This window comes from Python bivittatus, unplaced genomic scaffold (assembly GCF_059951505.1).
Source record: "Python bivittatus isolate LINGU-HERP-01145 unplaced genomic scaffold, Pbiv_v1 ctg000680_np1212, whole genome shotgun sequence".
NCBI lineage: Eukaryota > Metazoa > Chordata > Lepidosauria > Squamata > Pythonidae > Python > Python bivittatus.
In genome coordinates, this window is record NW_028277095.1 from 4,853,437 (window position 1) to 4,868,062 (window position 14,626).

The following is a 14,626-nucleotide window of genomic DNA, read 5'->3' on the forward strand; positions in this document are numbered from 1 at the left end:
TGTCTGTATCTCATTGTTAACTGGCTATTATTTCCAGGTAATAAGGTGCACAGAAATGCTGCCAGAGTAATTGAAATCTGAGGGTGGGTGCAGAAAGGAAGAACTCCATTGTTTACTTCTCTTCTGGGCTGTGTATTATACAAGGTTAAAAACTCATTTTTCACAGCAGTGTCTCAAAGCCCAGCCATAACTCTGAAATCAGTAGGAGAAAAGGTGTCCCTCCCTCCCTCCTTTCCCCCCTTCCTTCCTATTGGGACTTGATTGACCCTTCCTTCCATTTAGAGGAGAAAAAACACTTCAGATTTAAAATATTCCCAAGGACCTCATGCACTGCAATAATCCTTGAGAACACTACAACTCCCATAGGCCACTACACCTTTCTCTGCAGTGTGCTGCCATGCAGTACAGCAGGACAACCTAGGTTAAACTGAGCACCAACACATGTCCAAGTGCTGTCAAAATCAAGGAGGGAGATTATGTTCCAAAAATGAAAGGATTAGAAAAGATCATGGAATTAAAGAACACAGGAAGATTTATCTGCCAGACCAGGCATCTGGTTCATATATCTAGTTCTGTATCCAATGGTGTGGTTCATGCAGTATGCTAACCATGATTTGCTTAAGCACAGTTTATTGAATAAGCCATAATGGGATAAATCCATAGAAAACTCTACACCTTAAACCAGGTTTGTATATTGCCATTGCTGGGATTACACAACATGTTAAGACCAGATGGGGTTAATCCAGCTATCAGGCCAGTGGATCAGATTAAACTTTGGCTCATTTAACCATGGTTTACCAAATGACCCACCCTTGACTATGTTCTCATGATAGGCTAAGCCAGACTCAACAAAGCACATTGTGGTTTAGCACAATCTGCAAACCCAGTTACTGATGGGTAGGGAGGTGCCAAGAACTAAACAATTGGGACCTTTTACACAGAAAGCAGATAGGCCATTCCTTCCCATTTTTGGGAGATGCAAACTCACTTCAGCCCACTGGTGAACTTCTGGCTAATCATGAACTTCCCAGTTTTAATTCTGAGTATTTGACTCCAGCTCTGGGACTACAGATCAGTTGTCTTCACAGGAGACTCTCCAACCCACTCTAATTGCAGTTTGGCTCATTAACCTTGGAATCTGGGGCTGTGCTAGTCCATTCTACCTCCGGCCTGAAAGCCAAATGCCCCTGGGAGTAGGTGGGAGTGTTGGCACTGGAAGACTGTGAGTGATAAAACTGAGTTCTTCCTGTACGTCACAAAGAAGCCTTCAGCCAAGACGACTGAGCCATGAACTCCATAAACCAAGCTGTAAACTTCGCTAGGCTTCTTTTTTAAAGATCCACTAAATTGTCACATGCAAACATTGATGACTTAGAAAAAGTGCCTTGCTTTTATTCTAGATTGGTTTGTTTTTATTGCCCTTCATCCAGCTTCCTTCTTCAAGGTTCCTGAGACCTTCGGGTGAATTTATTTAGGGAATGACGCGTATAGAGGTTGGATTAGTGTAGCTGGAATCCATTAATCTCACATAGCCTTCCTTAAACTGGGACAATCCATAGCTTGGAAAAATCACACAACACTTCCAAGCTAGCAATGCAACTGGCTGGGAATTAGAGTAGTTCCGCAACTTGGATGGGTATTAGAAAGCTGTTTTAAAATAACATAAATTCATTTGCCTTCACAAGCCAGCAAGTAAGGAAGAAAGGGGTTTCTTTAGCAGCCATTGATCTGTCTGATTGGAGACCAGGATCTCTGTGAAAGGACCCTCAACATTCTTGACCCTATTCATCAACTGTCAGCATGATTCAATAATCAAACGGGATGCTGGTCCAAACATGGCTTGGCCCCTCTGATCTGGACAGAAACTATTTATGAGCACTTTCAAGGTGCCTTGTCCGAAGTCCTTATGTTGCATTAGGCAGCCTTCCATATAGAGCAGAGGTGGGTAACAGAGGCCACTCACCCACCCACTCAGCATCTCATTGGCTCACCAGAACTCTGAAATCTGGTCACCAGAATGTGGCTAAAGTTCAGCCATACAATTTTATCACCTAAAAAATAAGAGTGGAAATGGGAAGGAGAGACCATTTCATTTTTGCCCTTAAGCCCCACACCCAAGCCCCCAAAGTGGGTCCAGTGTGCTGTTGAATTTTTTGCTATCACATTATGGCAACCTGATTTGGGGTCATGGAGTGGGGAGGAGGTTAGGTTGTGTTTATGAGTAGAAATTAGAACGGTCAGAGCCATCCCACTCCCATTTCTATCTGTAAAAACCTGAAAGCTCTGGAAAAACAGGGATCTCGTCTTCTTGCAACATCACAAAGGTCACCACATTTCTGTTGATGTCATCTGCAGCCCACTAGATCATCAAATGGAAAACTGCTCCATGCAGAATATACGTGCATCCTTCCTGACATCCATTCCCTGCAAATGAATATTAGGTCTCTGTCATAGGAAGTCTAAAGGGCAGCTGATCTCCCAGTATTCACAGTGAGGTGGTCCATTGCAAAGGGCAAAGAAGTGGGTGTATACTGTGCTTTCAGGCATAGCTTCAGACTGGCCAAGAGCCAGTTCAGTGAAGGGGATGAAGAAGCGAGGACGCTGTGTTCATGGTTGTCTAGCAACTACCAGCAATCACCCTCAGGCTTAGGGCATCCAAGCAAGCAACATTGCCACACCATTTTTCCAGAACAAATTAGTAATATTTGGCTGCAATTGCAGGATCTTCTGGCACAACCATCTCAGTTCTTTGGTGTCATAGGTCCTTTCTAGCTTCAGGGCCCTCAGACAAAAACAGCTAAGCCCTTGTTTGTCTCAACTGTTGACTTCCTCTCTGTGAAATGCTTGGAATGAAGGAACAGGGCCATGAGCCCAACATAACTATAGCCTGAAGTCCCACTGTTTTCTCTTTAGTTTTCCCAGGGCCAGCTTGTGAGTCTGAAAGCAATTATTTTTGGTTTGTTTATTAGCTTTGATCCTTCTGGGAGCAGGAGACTGATGGGTCTATAGCACTTGGACAACAGAGCTGAATGCCTAGAGGGCCATTAACAATCAGTCATTTGAAGGTGAGAAACCAGCAATCCAACCTGCTCCAAGCACCATCTCTCTGGGGATAGCAATGAACAGTGGCATTTTCACACTGTAGAACTCAGCGCATCTTTTGTTTACCAAAAAACACTTACTCTTTGGACTGTTCAAGTTAATAACTGTTCACAGCTTGGCTTGGCATTTGCAAGGGAAGTAAACTTCTGGCTCAATGCCCTTAAAGCATCTGAGATACTGTGGATCTCCAGCTGGCCTCTAACCTAATGTCCTGGTCTTGTCCTGTCCTCGCAATAGGATTGCATTACCTGGCCAGATGTTTGTGAGGTCAGTCAGGGAAAAGATGTTTCCAATTTGCAGGCATGTTAGCTATCTTTCCCAGATCAGATCCAGATTTAGTCATTATACGTTTCAAGAGTAACTAATTAGGTGTCCTCTAAAGTTTTTGTTCCACAATTCCTACAATCCTCGTTCATGGGGATGGAGATTAATGGGAGGTGTAGAATGAAGCACCTGGAAGGTGACAGGTTGCTTACCTGTGATGGAATGCAGTAGAGATCCAGGTTCTTGGGGAGGAGGATGTGCATTCCAGGAAGGAAAAGAGAGAGACAAGGGGCAACATAGTCCAGAGCAGGAGCGTGGGAAGAAGAGGCTTAAGATAGCCACTCCCTAGATTCTCCCAGAGTATATCTATTAGGTTAGCATTGTACAGATTTAGTCTGGCAAGATTCTGTCTATATGGTGAAAGCAATAAAGAACTGAACTTGGCTGGATTGTTTCCCTGTTGTTCTTGGGCTGGGCCTGACTTTACTTCATCTTCTGGAGTATGCCAGGTGGTCCTCAGTCCCTATACAGTACCTCTGTATAGTACTTCTACATGGTACTTAAAAGACTCACGTTTTCCGTAACTGTATTAAACCACACTTTTGCCCTGCACAATATTTCTTAGCATTCAAAAAGAACCTCATTATTATTGTTGTTGCTGCTGATACTGCTGTTCTTATCATTTTTGCTCTGCAAGTAGTAAATAGTTCATTTGACTTGCTGTATCATATGTCCTAACCCAAAGTAGGCAATGTTGTTTGGCTGAGCGGCACATTTGGAATTTTGAGAGCATTCACAAAATGGCTGCCATGGAGACTTGCCTAAGTTAGAATGCTAGAAGTTGGTGCTTCGCAGAAGGCTTCTCCTTCTCTGTCTACTCCTTGTGATGGAGCTGGGAGCCTGGTGGGCACCTATCAACCCTACAAGGTAGTTCAGATCAAGAAACGGACACCGTGTAGACCTAAAACTACTTTTAGTAACAAATGTATATGTATATGTATATAAGGCTATAGTAACAGAATCTTGCAAGTCTGAATGTGCTTCCCCTCCTCCCTCTCTTATCTTCATGTGAATCAGGGGGCACCTGTCTTAGGCATTTTCATAAAATTCTATCTTTGTATAGGCTTAAGCCACGTTTATCTCTTCATTGTCTTGGTAAGAGATCTCTCCATCAAGGCCACCCTCTATATCCTTTACAGCACCATAGAAAGAATCATAGGGTAGAAAGAATCATTAGTGCCCACCAATACCACATTGTTTCCCCCTGATAATCCAAGGGTGCAAAGTCATGTTCAATAGAGCTGTTGGCATGCCATGGCTCCAGGGAGCATCTTAGACAGACCTGGATAAATTTAGCTGCCCGGGCAGACTGCTTCTGTGGCTCAGGCAGAAGAATTAATGGAAGCACACAGCATCTGCCAGCAGGAAATCTCTTGCACGGGTCTCTTCCTTGTTTTGTTACATGCTGTGCCATTACAATGGGCCTTACGTCGTTCCGGAAGGCTTCTCGCCCTGCCTGAGCACTGCCCCCTGCTCATCCTGACAGACACTGAGTCTGCATTAGCAGGGACTCAGGAAGGGATAGATTCAATGCACATAGCCTGCCCTTAAGGACTGGCCGCACATGGAATTCCAAAGGGATGCATGGGTGGAAGAAAGTAGGGTGGAGGGCTTCTTAAACCCTTTGGGCTTTGCAGGCAAGGATGGCTACCTGTAGGAAACACTGCATGAGTTTTGATGCTGAGGATGATTTACATAAATATCCCACCTAAGGATTCCCAGACAGCATAGATTTTGCCTTTGCAGTAACCCTGTGGGGTCGGTTAAGCTCAGAGAGAAAGAGACAGTGGCTGAAAGCCGTTCAGGAGGCTTCCATGCCTGGGGATAGACTTGAACCTGGGCCTCCCAAGTCCCACCAACACTTTAATGCAGCATTTCTCAACCTTGGCCTCTTGAAGATGTGTGGACTTCAATTCCCAGAAATCCCCAGCCAGCCATGCTGGCTGGGGATTTCTGGGAGTTGAAGTCCACACATCTTCAAGTGGCCGAGATTGAGAAACACTGCTTTAACCACTAAACTAGAGTAGATATCACATTGGCAATCTTTGGAACATTTTTTCTCAAAATAGGCATTTCCAGCAGTGTTTATCCAGTGTTTAATTTCTGTACATCTGTTTTGTTTCAGAACAACAACTCTCCCTGTATTATTTCATTCTGGCCATTTTTTTTAGGTTTTTTTTTTTTTTAAGAAATGCCAGCAAATCTGTCATTCTCTCAGGGCGTATAACTCATCAAGCTCCCCTCTGTGTACTGTTTTTTCCATGCTGCTACTCCAAATATATGCTTTTTCCTACCCAATTTGCCCAACATACAATCCATTTAAACTCAAGTAGCTCTACTATCTCTGTGTTTTGGGTTTTGTGTGTATCTTCTGTTTTGTACCTGTTACCTTGCTGGTTGAGGACCGCAGTAACGTTTGATTTGTACCTATTCTTCTAATTGGGTATGAGCCCCCGCTTGGCTTCCATTATTTTTGGACAGGGCTAGGCAGGATTCCCATTAGTGCCCTCTTTCAGAGTCATCCAACCCTTGTTCTGCCAAAGTGATGGCTTTACATGGTCTGCACAAATCCTGGGTGACAGTAGGAGATGCTATCAATGACTAGTGGGGAAATGGCTTGCAGAGAGAAATTGCGGGGGGCTGAATGGAGAATTGTGGGGGGCATATTCAGTCCAGAGGCAGGAACGTTTCCATACCTTGTCTGGCTTCTGCCTCCAGCATTGTCATATCTCCTTTAAGGAGACTCAAGAAGGGCAGAGAAGAAAGCTGAAAGCTAAAAGTGAGGAACTGACAGTGACTGATGAGTAAGACCATGGTGGTGCTGAGATTTAATTCTCCCTTTTAAAATGTAGCTCAGAGACGCCACAAACATGAGTACCAGAGAGGTAGAACTGGCTATGATTTGAAGCCAGGTCACAATGCAATTTTTCCTTAGATATGCACCTACGCCACTTCTTGCGCATATTTAAGGACATGAAGTTTACTCAGGAAACAGTCATATCTATGTACCTTCACCTGAAAGCCAAGACTGATAAAACATTCACCTTCTCTAATCCTCCCAGTTTAACAGGGGAAAGATCCTGTTCTCTGATCTTGTTCTTGTTTTTAATTTGGCCTTTGGAGCATCCTTACCACAACTGTGAACTTAAGTGCTAAGACCCACATTTATCAAAGTCCAGCCCACTCACCTTTCTAAGGCAAGAGTAGGAAACCATTTGGTGGCAGATGGCCAAATTCAATATTTCTGAGGGTACAAATGATGAGACAATAACCCTGGGTTGGTGAGAAGAAGGTGTCCTGAGATGGACACATTCTTTGGTACCTTCAGAGTAGCCCGGGGGTTGGGATGGGGTGAAACTGAGATTCTTTTTTTAAAGTTTTCTGGAATACTGTAAATCATACTATTCTGTTCTGAAATGAGCTAAAAGGAACTTAATTTTGCTTTTCTCTCTTGCCTATTGTGTACCCTGATAATAGGAGCAGCTAGCTAAACAGGGTCAGATCTGCTCAGTACCTGGATGGTGTTTTCAGTTACACAGAGGCAGGTACTACAGGACCAGTTTCATCCTTATTGGGAATCATGAGAAGTAGGTAGCCAGATGTTATTTGATGGGGTTCAAGCCCCCACTAGGAACTGTACTCATGGATCTTGGTACTCAATGGCATTGTAGGAGGGGATATATTGAAGCTCTCAGAATGGTACAGTATATACCGTCCACCTTCCCTTAAGTTCTCAGAGCAGAGAGATACAGATGTGACATTACGTCATGCCCCCATGCAGCGGTTTTTACATGACTCCCACCTCCTCTTGGATATACACTGTCTAAAAACAGAGAAAGGTTTCCCTTTCCCTCCAAAACCCCATACATGGGAGCATGACATAATGTCACATCTGTATCTCTCTGCTATGAGAGCTTAAGGAAAGGTAGACTCTATAAACCATTCTGATAAGTACTTGGGGGGGGGGCATCCACAAGTCTACAGTAATCTAGACTGGGACACTTTAAAAAGTCCCAGAAGAAAGCAGTGGTAAACCCCTCTCTTGGCAATGAGAACTTTATGGATCTCAGCATGTTACATGTACCAGCTGCTGTGCTCATCTCAAGACAGACTTTAATTTTATTGGCTATTATAGAAAATCAGGTGTGTGTGTGTTTAATGATTCCTATAATCTCTACAGGAGTCAGTGAGCAAAGCATCTACAGAAAAAAATACTCAGGAAATGGATCCTTTACATTTGCAGGGGAACTCTTGGATAATGAGTTTGGGGTGGTTCGTGCATGCTAATCCCTAAATCTGGGTTAACCAAATACTCTTGCTGGGTTGATATAACATGTGCCCAAATAAACCCCTGGCTTAAACCTGGATTAAACAACATGCTAAGAATATCCATGGCTGAACCCCAATTGATCCAACCCTATTTTAAGTTTGCTTAGTGTGTTGTGCAATGCGATAAGCATAGAGATCTTATAAGTAGGACTGTACACAGCTGGCCTTTCAAGCATGAACTGCTATGGGCAAAGAAATGGGGGGGGGGGCTGCGCTACCCCTGAAATTAGCCATGAGGAAAATAAAAATCTCAGCGTTTTGCTCAGGAGGAAGAATGTCTTTGAGACTTTTTAGTGAACTCTAAACCAGCATCTGTGCATGACCGCATGAGATACATTTTTCCCGGTCAAACCTAGACTTATTCAACAAACCTCGATTTGCAGGTCTGTAATGTTTAAAATGGCTCAGGTATTAAATAGCCCTCCAAGAGGGGGGGGGAGTACTTAAATGAAGGCTCAGGGCAAATCTTCTCTCCTAACGATGCTCTGGGTAATTAGCAGAGTGATGAATCCTACTCAAATATTATTTCATTTACCTACTTACTCTGATAAGTTAAGGTAGCCTTTGTGCTACAGCATAACTTGACTCCAATGAAGTTTGCAGGAGAAGCCCCTCCAGCGCTCTGCATTACTGAGAGCAAGTCAGTGAGAAGCTGCTTCTATCTCCTGCAACTTTCTTTTTTTCCAAGAAAAATCCTTCCAAAGGATGCAGCTTCGATCGGCTTCCACTTAATGTTTTAATCTCGAGAATCCAGATTTGGAATGGGGGAGCTTACCAAAATCTCTTGGGGAAGCCAGGAGCCTCACTGAAGCTCAGCTATACAATGGGAGCAATCTTTGTTCTTCAAGCCTTATAAGGAAGACAAGCAGTTAGTGATTGCATAAGGGACTTAAATCAATGAAAAAGTTGGTGATGTAATCTCTCTGGGGCCCAAAGGTAGCCAGGAACTCCAGGGCAAAGAGAAAGAAAGTGAAAACAGGTTGCTGGGGAGATTCAACAAACATAAATTATTTAATATCTGAACTCAGATGCATCTGGGCTAGTGCCCCTTAACAGTACGCCATGAAATTTACTTTGCATATGCTCAGAGTTACCCTCATCTTAATTTTCACAGGATTTGAAGGCTGGCATTAGAAAAAGTTTCTGAAAATTGTCCCATTGAAACTTACTTTAAAGAAGACTTACTAGTCTTTCACTTTACACCCATCATCTGTTAAAATGAACAAAAAGATATTTCCTTTGGTTACAAAAAAGTTTTCTGTTCTGGAACATCCCTATCTAATGACATTTTGATCTGGCATTTCAAAGGGAAGAAATTTTAGGAAATTCAAAACCAACTTTAATTGCCAAATAAAGCATTGCAAAGCAAGAGCAATTTATAGCAACCTTATAATTTATTTGTTCCACAATGTAGCATATGCAATAAATTAATGCCCATTACTACAGCATCATCCACAGAGCTTATCACTTGTTAAGTTCATTACAGCATTGTCACTACGGCAGAAAAAGTTAAAAAAAAAAAAAATGAACGTGGTGTCTTAAAGAGTCTTTCATAGTTCATTTAATTCAGGAAGAAGCTTATTTAAAAAAAAAAAAAAGTTTGTGCAACTCATGTTAAGAAACAGAACAGAAACAGGATTGCTTCACACTGTCCTGGAAAAAGTTCTCGCTCAGGGGAATATCTGACAGACATGCAGACAAGGCACATTTCTTCTGGTGCATTTTTGGCAAACGCAAATGGATAAACGCTGGTTGTTTTCTGGTCCCCTGTGATCCCGACAGCCAGAGCAAAGAACCTGACACAGGCTTTACACAGTCAATAAACGAGTGTCTGGAAAAACTGTCAGACAGCAGACAGTTTAGTCAAGAGGAAAATCACAGAGTCTCTTGTCCATCCACGCTGCCAGAAAAAGTTGCAGCTGTCTGCTCCTCCGCTTTTCCACCCTTCTGGCTCAGGATCTGCTGCCTTCATTGTTGGGTGAGTGACTTCCTTGGTTCTCTTTTGATTGTGCAAGTTGGAGCCGGCAGAGGAAGTGCACAGTCGGTGGGGATTGAACACCCATGGCCGATATGTCCAAGCATCCTTCATCTCGTGCCAGGCACTGGAGATGCTCATGTGCGAAAACGATGATTCTGGCTGAAGAGCTGTGCTCTTTTTTCATCGCATCCTTGTGTTTGTGGCTGCTCAGTGGACTTTGATGGAATGTTTCCCGAACTTCAGGAACTGGAAGAGTTTCTCGCGGGTCCTCTGCTTCAGAGCCATGAGCGATCTCGCTTTCTCCTCCAGATCCTGGTCAGTGGCCAAGATGATCTTAGCCCTTTCCTCTGCTTTCCTGTCCCCCGAGTTCTTAAAGAGCTTCTCCAGAGCCTCTTGATCCAGGTTCTCAAAGATGTTGGCCACAGCTTTCTTACGCAAGGCGGTGTCGAAGCGATAGCCGTGGACGGACGGGCTCACCCTCAAGGAGGTCGACATGCTGGCTGGTCACCGGCGTGCTCCACACTACTTCCAGTGATGTCAGATGCAGCGGTGCTGGCCTTGCGAGTTTATTGCCCGGGGAACCCGTAGAGAACTCCTGGGGACGGCACTGCTATTTAAAGGCGGCAGAAAACTGATGTGAAAGCTCAGGTTACAAGGATGACATCACGCGGAGTTCAACATCCGGTAATCAAAGGCCGAGTTAACAACTGAACTGCCAGTTTTCTCCTCTCCCCACTTCCGCAGCGAAACAGGACAGGAGAAATGTTGCTGCTTATCAAGCAAACAGATCTGCTTTGGTGGGTTTATGAAAGGCATGTAAAAGAAAGAAAGAGAGAAGCTAGGAGGGACAGAAGTTTCCAAACCAATCTTTTATCTGAATCTCAGTCATTAGGCAAAATACATTGCTACTCTGGTTAAAATTAAGGGATGGGGGAACAGTCTATTTGTCTGGCTGGTATCACTTTTGCATGCTTTGATGTTTGATTTAAATATAAAATGCATGAGGACTCACCTTTAGATATGCATTTTAAAACGCCTTTTCTCTCCAAATGTGGATTTTTAAAACACGTTTTCAATCAAAACTTCTGTTTGTAAACAGAGGTCGAGTATGATCAGGCAAGAGGGGTCTCAAAACACTCAGGAGGGATGGAAGTCAAGAAATAGCTAATGTTCACTTGTGCCTGGGTCCAAGGAACTTCAGATCTCTGCCTCTCCTGGAAAGATCAAAGAGTGAATTTTTCCAGCACCCCTAATTCAAATCCAGTGATCCTCTTGGATTCCATGTCCTTCAACTCCACTGTAAATATCACTCATTCACCACAGAGTTCCGATGCAGCATTCCCATTTTGCTGTCCTAAGTTGTGTCGGGACTACAGTTTCCAGAATTCTCAGCCAGCATGCTGGGAACTATAGTCCCAACATAAGCAGAGGGCAGCTGGTTGAAAAAGGCTGGGATCCACCAATTCCCCAAATGCTTTCCACCAAGCTGAGCTTTCTTGCACCAAGCTTCTGATGGCAATCAGCGCTACGAGGAATGCCATTTTGAGCACAAGAGGTTGCTTTCCCTTGAATGTTTCTGTTTTTTATTTTTTTTTAAGAAACAAGGTTTTTCTCTCTGTCTCATTACCAGATGCTCAACAAAAGACTCCTCTTGTCGCTTTAATTAAAATTTTTAGCGTCAGATGACAAGCGCTGTTTTTTCCTTTCCTGGAAATGGAAAGTACGCTCAAAATCTTTTTATTTATCTATTTATTTTTATTGCTTTTAAAATTATAATAGGAAAAAAGGAACAAAACCCAAAGATCATCGTAAGAGAAATACATACATTGTCAAAGGAAAAAAAACACATAACGAGTGCTTTAAAAAAAGGTGAAAAAAATACAACAGAAAAAAGAAAAAACAAAGCACAATATATACTTTGTAAACAGTTTTAATTGTATATATACTTATCCAATGCAACTTTTTTTGACCTACTGTATTTTGTATAAATGAGCCCATATTTGTCCGTACAAAGTCTACGTTTCTGGGCAATCTGCTTCTAAGTGGCAGATGCAATCAGGTCTTCAATCCATGGACTAAATGGATTTATACATTTATACATTTATCTTTCTAATGCTGCAGTATCAGTCTTTTGGCCATTGTAAGGACACGGAGAATCCATTTACATTGTTCAGATGTCAAATTCCATGTAGTAGGTATATAGTTCTAAAGAAGATTATCCTCTGAAAAGTTTAGCTTTTATTGCACAGTCACATTGATATAGTCCACTACTTCCTCCCCAAACTTAGTAATTATAGGATATTGTAAAAACATGTATTTTAAAGAAGCATTATCCTTTTTACATCTCCAACAAAATACTGTCTTAGACAGTCCTTTTCTATACAAACGTAATGGAGTTCAGTAAAGTCTAAATATTATTTTTTGCTGTATAAGTCGTAGTTAGTATGCTCAAAGTCTTGCCAAAGCAAAAGAACCAGAAAGGTGGGACATCTGTGGCACAGAGACACCCCTTCAGCCACGTCTCAGTAATGGCTGCTGTTGAGAAACCCTGTCATGCTATCCTGGGATCATAAAGGCAGGGTTCACAAAACATACCCAGCCATAAACCTGTTTTATGAGCTATAGTGGCCAAGTTCACAAACACACTAAGCTTCGAGCAAGTATGCCCATTTATGGCTTAGCATAATGTCAGTACCCAGCCAAAACACCCAACTTCTCCAACCTGGCACTTCCAGATGGATTGGACTACAGTCCCCATCATTCCTTTAGCGAAAGCATAGAGAAGAAAGTTATAGGCTAGCCAATGTGGAACCCTCCAGATGCACTAGACAGGACCTTCCATGAAGCCAATGGTTGGGAGCGATGGGAATGGCAGTCCCATCACTCTGCAAGTAACCAGGGCTAGAGAAAGCTGCAATGGGACTCTGCAAAGACTGAGGCCTGCAAGTCATTTGACATGGAAATGCTAGTCATTTTTGGACCAGTCCCTTGCTGTTACCATTAACTCTCACCATGCATGATGTAAAATGCCAAAAAAAAAAAAATTTGTAATAAAGCTCAAAAGAGAAACAAGTGAGCAGCAAATGAATAATTCAGAATAATTGTGCTGGTTCCCTCTCTGGCACTGCTTGCTGAAATGAACATGGCTTTAAAGAGTGGGGAAGAGGGATTGTTGTGACTTGCTAAGGTAAATTCAGCTTCTACCTATAATCCTCCCATTTACCTTTTTCTTTGCTTTTCCTAAAGCCTTGTGGGTGACCTTCTAGAGATGGAAACAACTTTCTTTGGAGCCTTTTAAACCTCTAGGCCTAACATATTTCTTAGGTTATATCACCGTCAAGAGTTTAATTCAGTGTTTCTCAACCTTGGCCACTTTAAGATGTGTGCACTTCAACTCCCAGAATTCCCCAGCCAGCCTTGCTGGCTGGGGAATTCTGGGAGTTGAAGTCCACACATCTTAAAGTGGCCAAGGTTGAGAAACACTGGCTCAATTCATCATCACTGCGGCTGCCCAGAGCAGCCTTTTACCTAACAAGAGCTTATGCCAAGAGATGATAAAGGTGCCCAACAGAAGCTCTTAGAGATATCAGAGGATAAGCACACCTAGTTGTACTGTTGAGTCAACTGTGACATCACATTTCCTTCCTTCTTCCCTCCCTCCCTTTTGTCTCTCCCTCCCTTCCTTCCATCCATCCCTCCATCCAATTTTTTATTTGATTTGATTGAATCAATTACTTGCCTGTCTTCCAAGCCTTCCCTAGGCATCCAGTGCCTTCATGTTGTGCTGATGTGTGACTTTTGTGTGTTTTTAGCTGTTGCATGTCACTCTATGAAACTTCTGGTTTGAAGAGCGGCCTATTCGCGTTTAAGAAAATTGGAAAGAATAAACAAGTAACAGACAGGAGGACTTTGGGCCATTTACTTTCCTCTCTCTGAGAAACACTTCATTGCCTGCTTTCCTCCTCTAGTGTTGAACTCAAGGTAGCTCTGAAAAGTGGCTTATCTGAATAGGTAGATTAATGGTCAAGAGACCTTGGCAAGACTGTTAAATCAAAGGATAAGGAGAGTCCAATTTCCCCAATCCAACCAGAAGTTGATATTACATTCAGCTGGTGTCCCATGAAACTTAGCTTTCTGTCTTTTAACCAGATAAAAAGGCTGCCACATAATGGCGAGACACCCACAACTTCAGGATTGCTGGCAGCCTCATAGCAAGCAATTCTTCAGCCTTTCTGGGACTGGGAAATTTAAGAAGAAAACGGGATTACTTATCCATTGCAAATTAAGCCAATAACGTCATCTATTAAGCTCCACTCTTAAAATATCTCAGAAACTAGACTAAACATTTTGGACTTGCCCACCTCGGTGACACAAAGTCCATGGCCCCTAAGTATCCCCCAGCAGGTGCTAAAAAGTTGCTCGCCTTTGCAGGAGTCCTTCAGAGACACAATAGCAGCTTGGAGGAATGATACTAAATAGATGGGCTAAGCAAAGTTTTCATAGGTGAAGGGAAGAACTTCAGAGATGCTCCTTCCAAGTCCACGTTGTTCCTCCTCCCTTGGTGGGAGGTGCCCATGGGAGAAAATACATTTATCTGATAGAAAGGTGAAGGTGAAAAAAACTGGCTGTGGCTGAATGAAGATGTTCCAACCTTACAGGAAGACATTCATGAACATGAATACATCGTTTTGATGGATGCTTCAAGAATTATCAGCTTTGGGGGACACTCCAAAAAGGAACGGGTGGGCCATGGAGGGGGGAAAAAAACCCTAGCTTTGATTTCATTTCATTGGCATTGATATTTTAATTAAAGTGAATGCATTTAAGATGATTCCTCTCAATCCATTGATTCAATCCGTTTTTTCCTCTATTCCATTAAACAATAGAAGAACA

The 14,626-nt window shown here is 42.8% G+C and overlaps 1 protein-coding gene across 1 annotated transcript; it reads right to left on the minus strand.

Moving 5' to 3' along the window:
• Positions 1-9,132: 9,132 nt before the first annotated feature.
• TCIM (transcriptional and immune response regulator) lies at positions 9,133-10,338 on the minus strand. The gene has a single exon (XM_007430352.4). It carries the CDS (start codon positions 10,226-10,228, stop codon positions 9,941-9,943), a length of 288 nt encoding a protein of 95 aa, XP_007430414.1. The 5' UTR covers positions 10,229-10,338; the 3' UTR covers positions 9,133-9,940.
• Between the last annotated feature and the right edge of the window lie 4,288 nt (positions 10,339-14,626).

Coding starts and splice junctions, on each gene's coding strand:
- TCIM (XM_007430352.4), bottom strand. CDS start 10,228: ATGTCGACCTCCTTGAGGGTGAGCCCGTCCGTCCACGGCTATCGCTTC.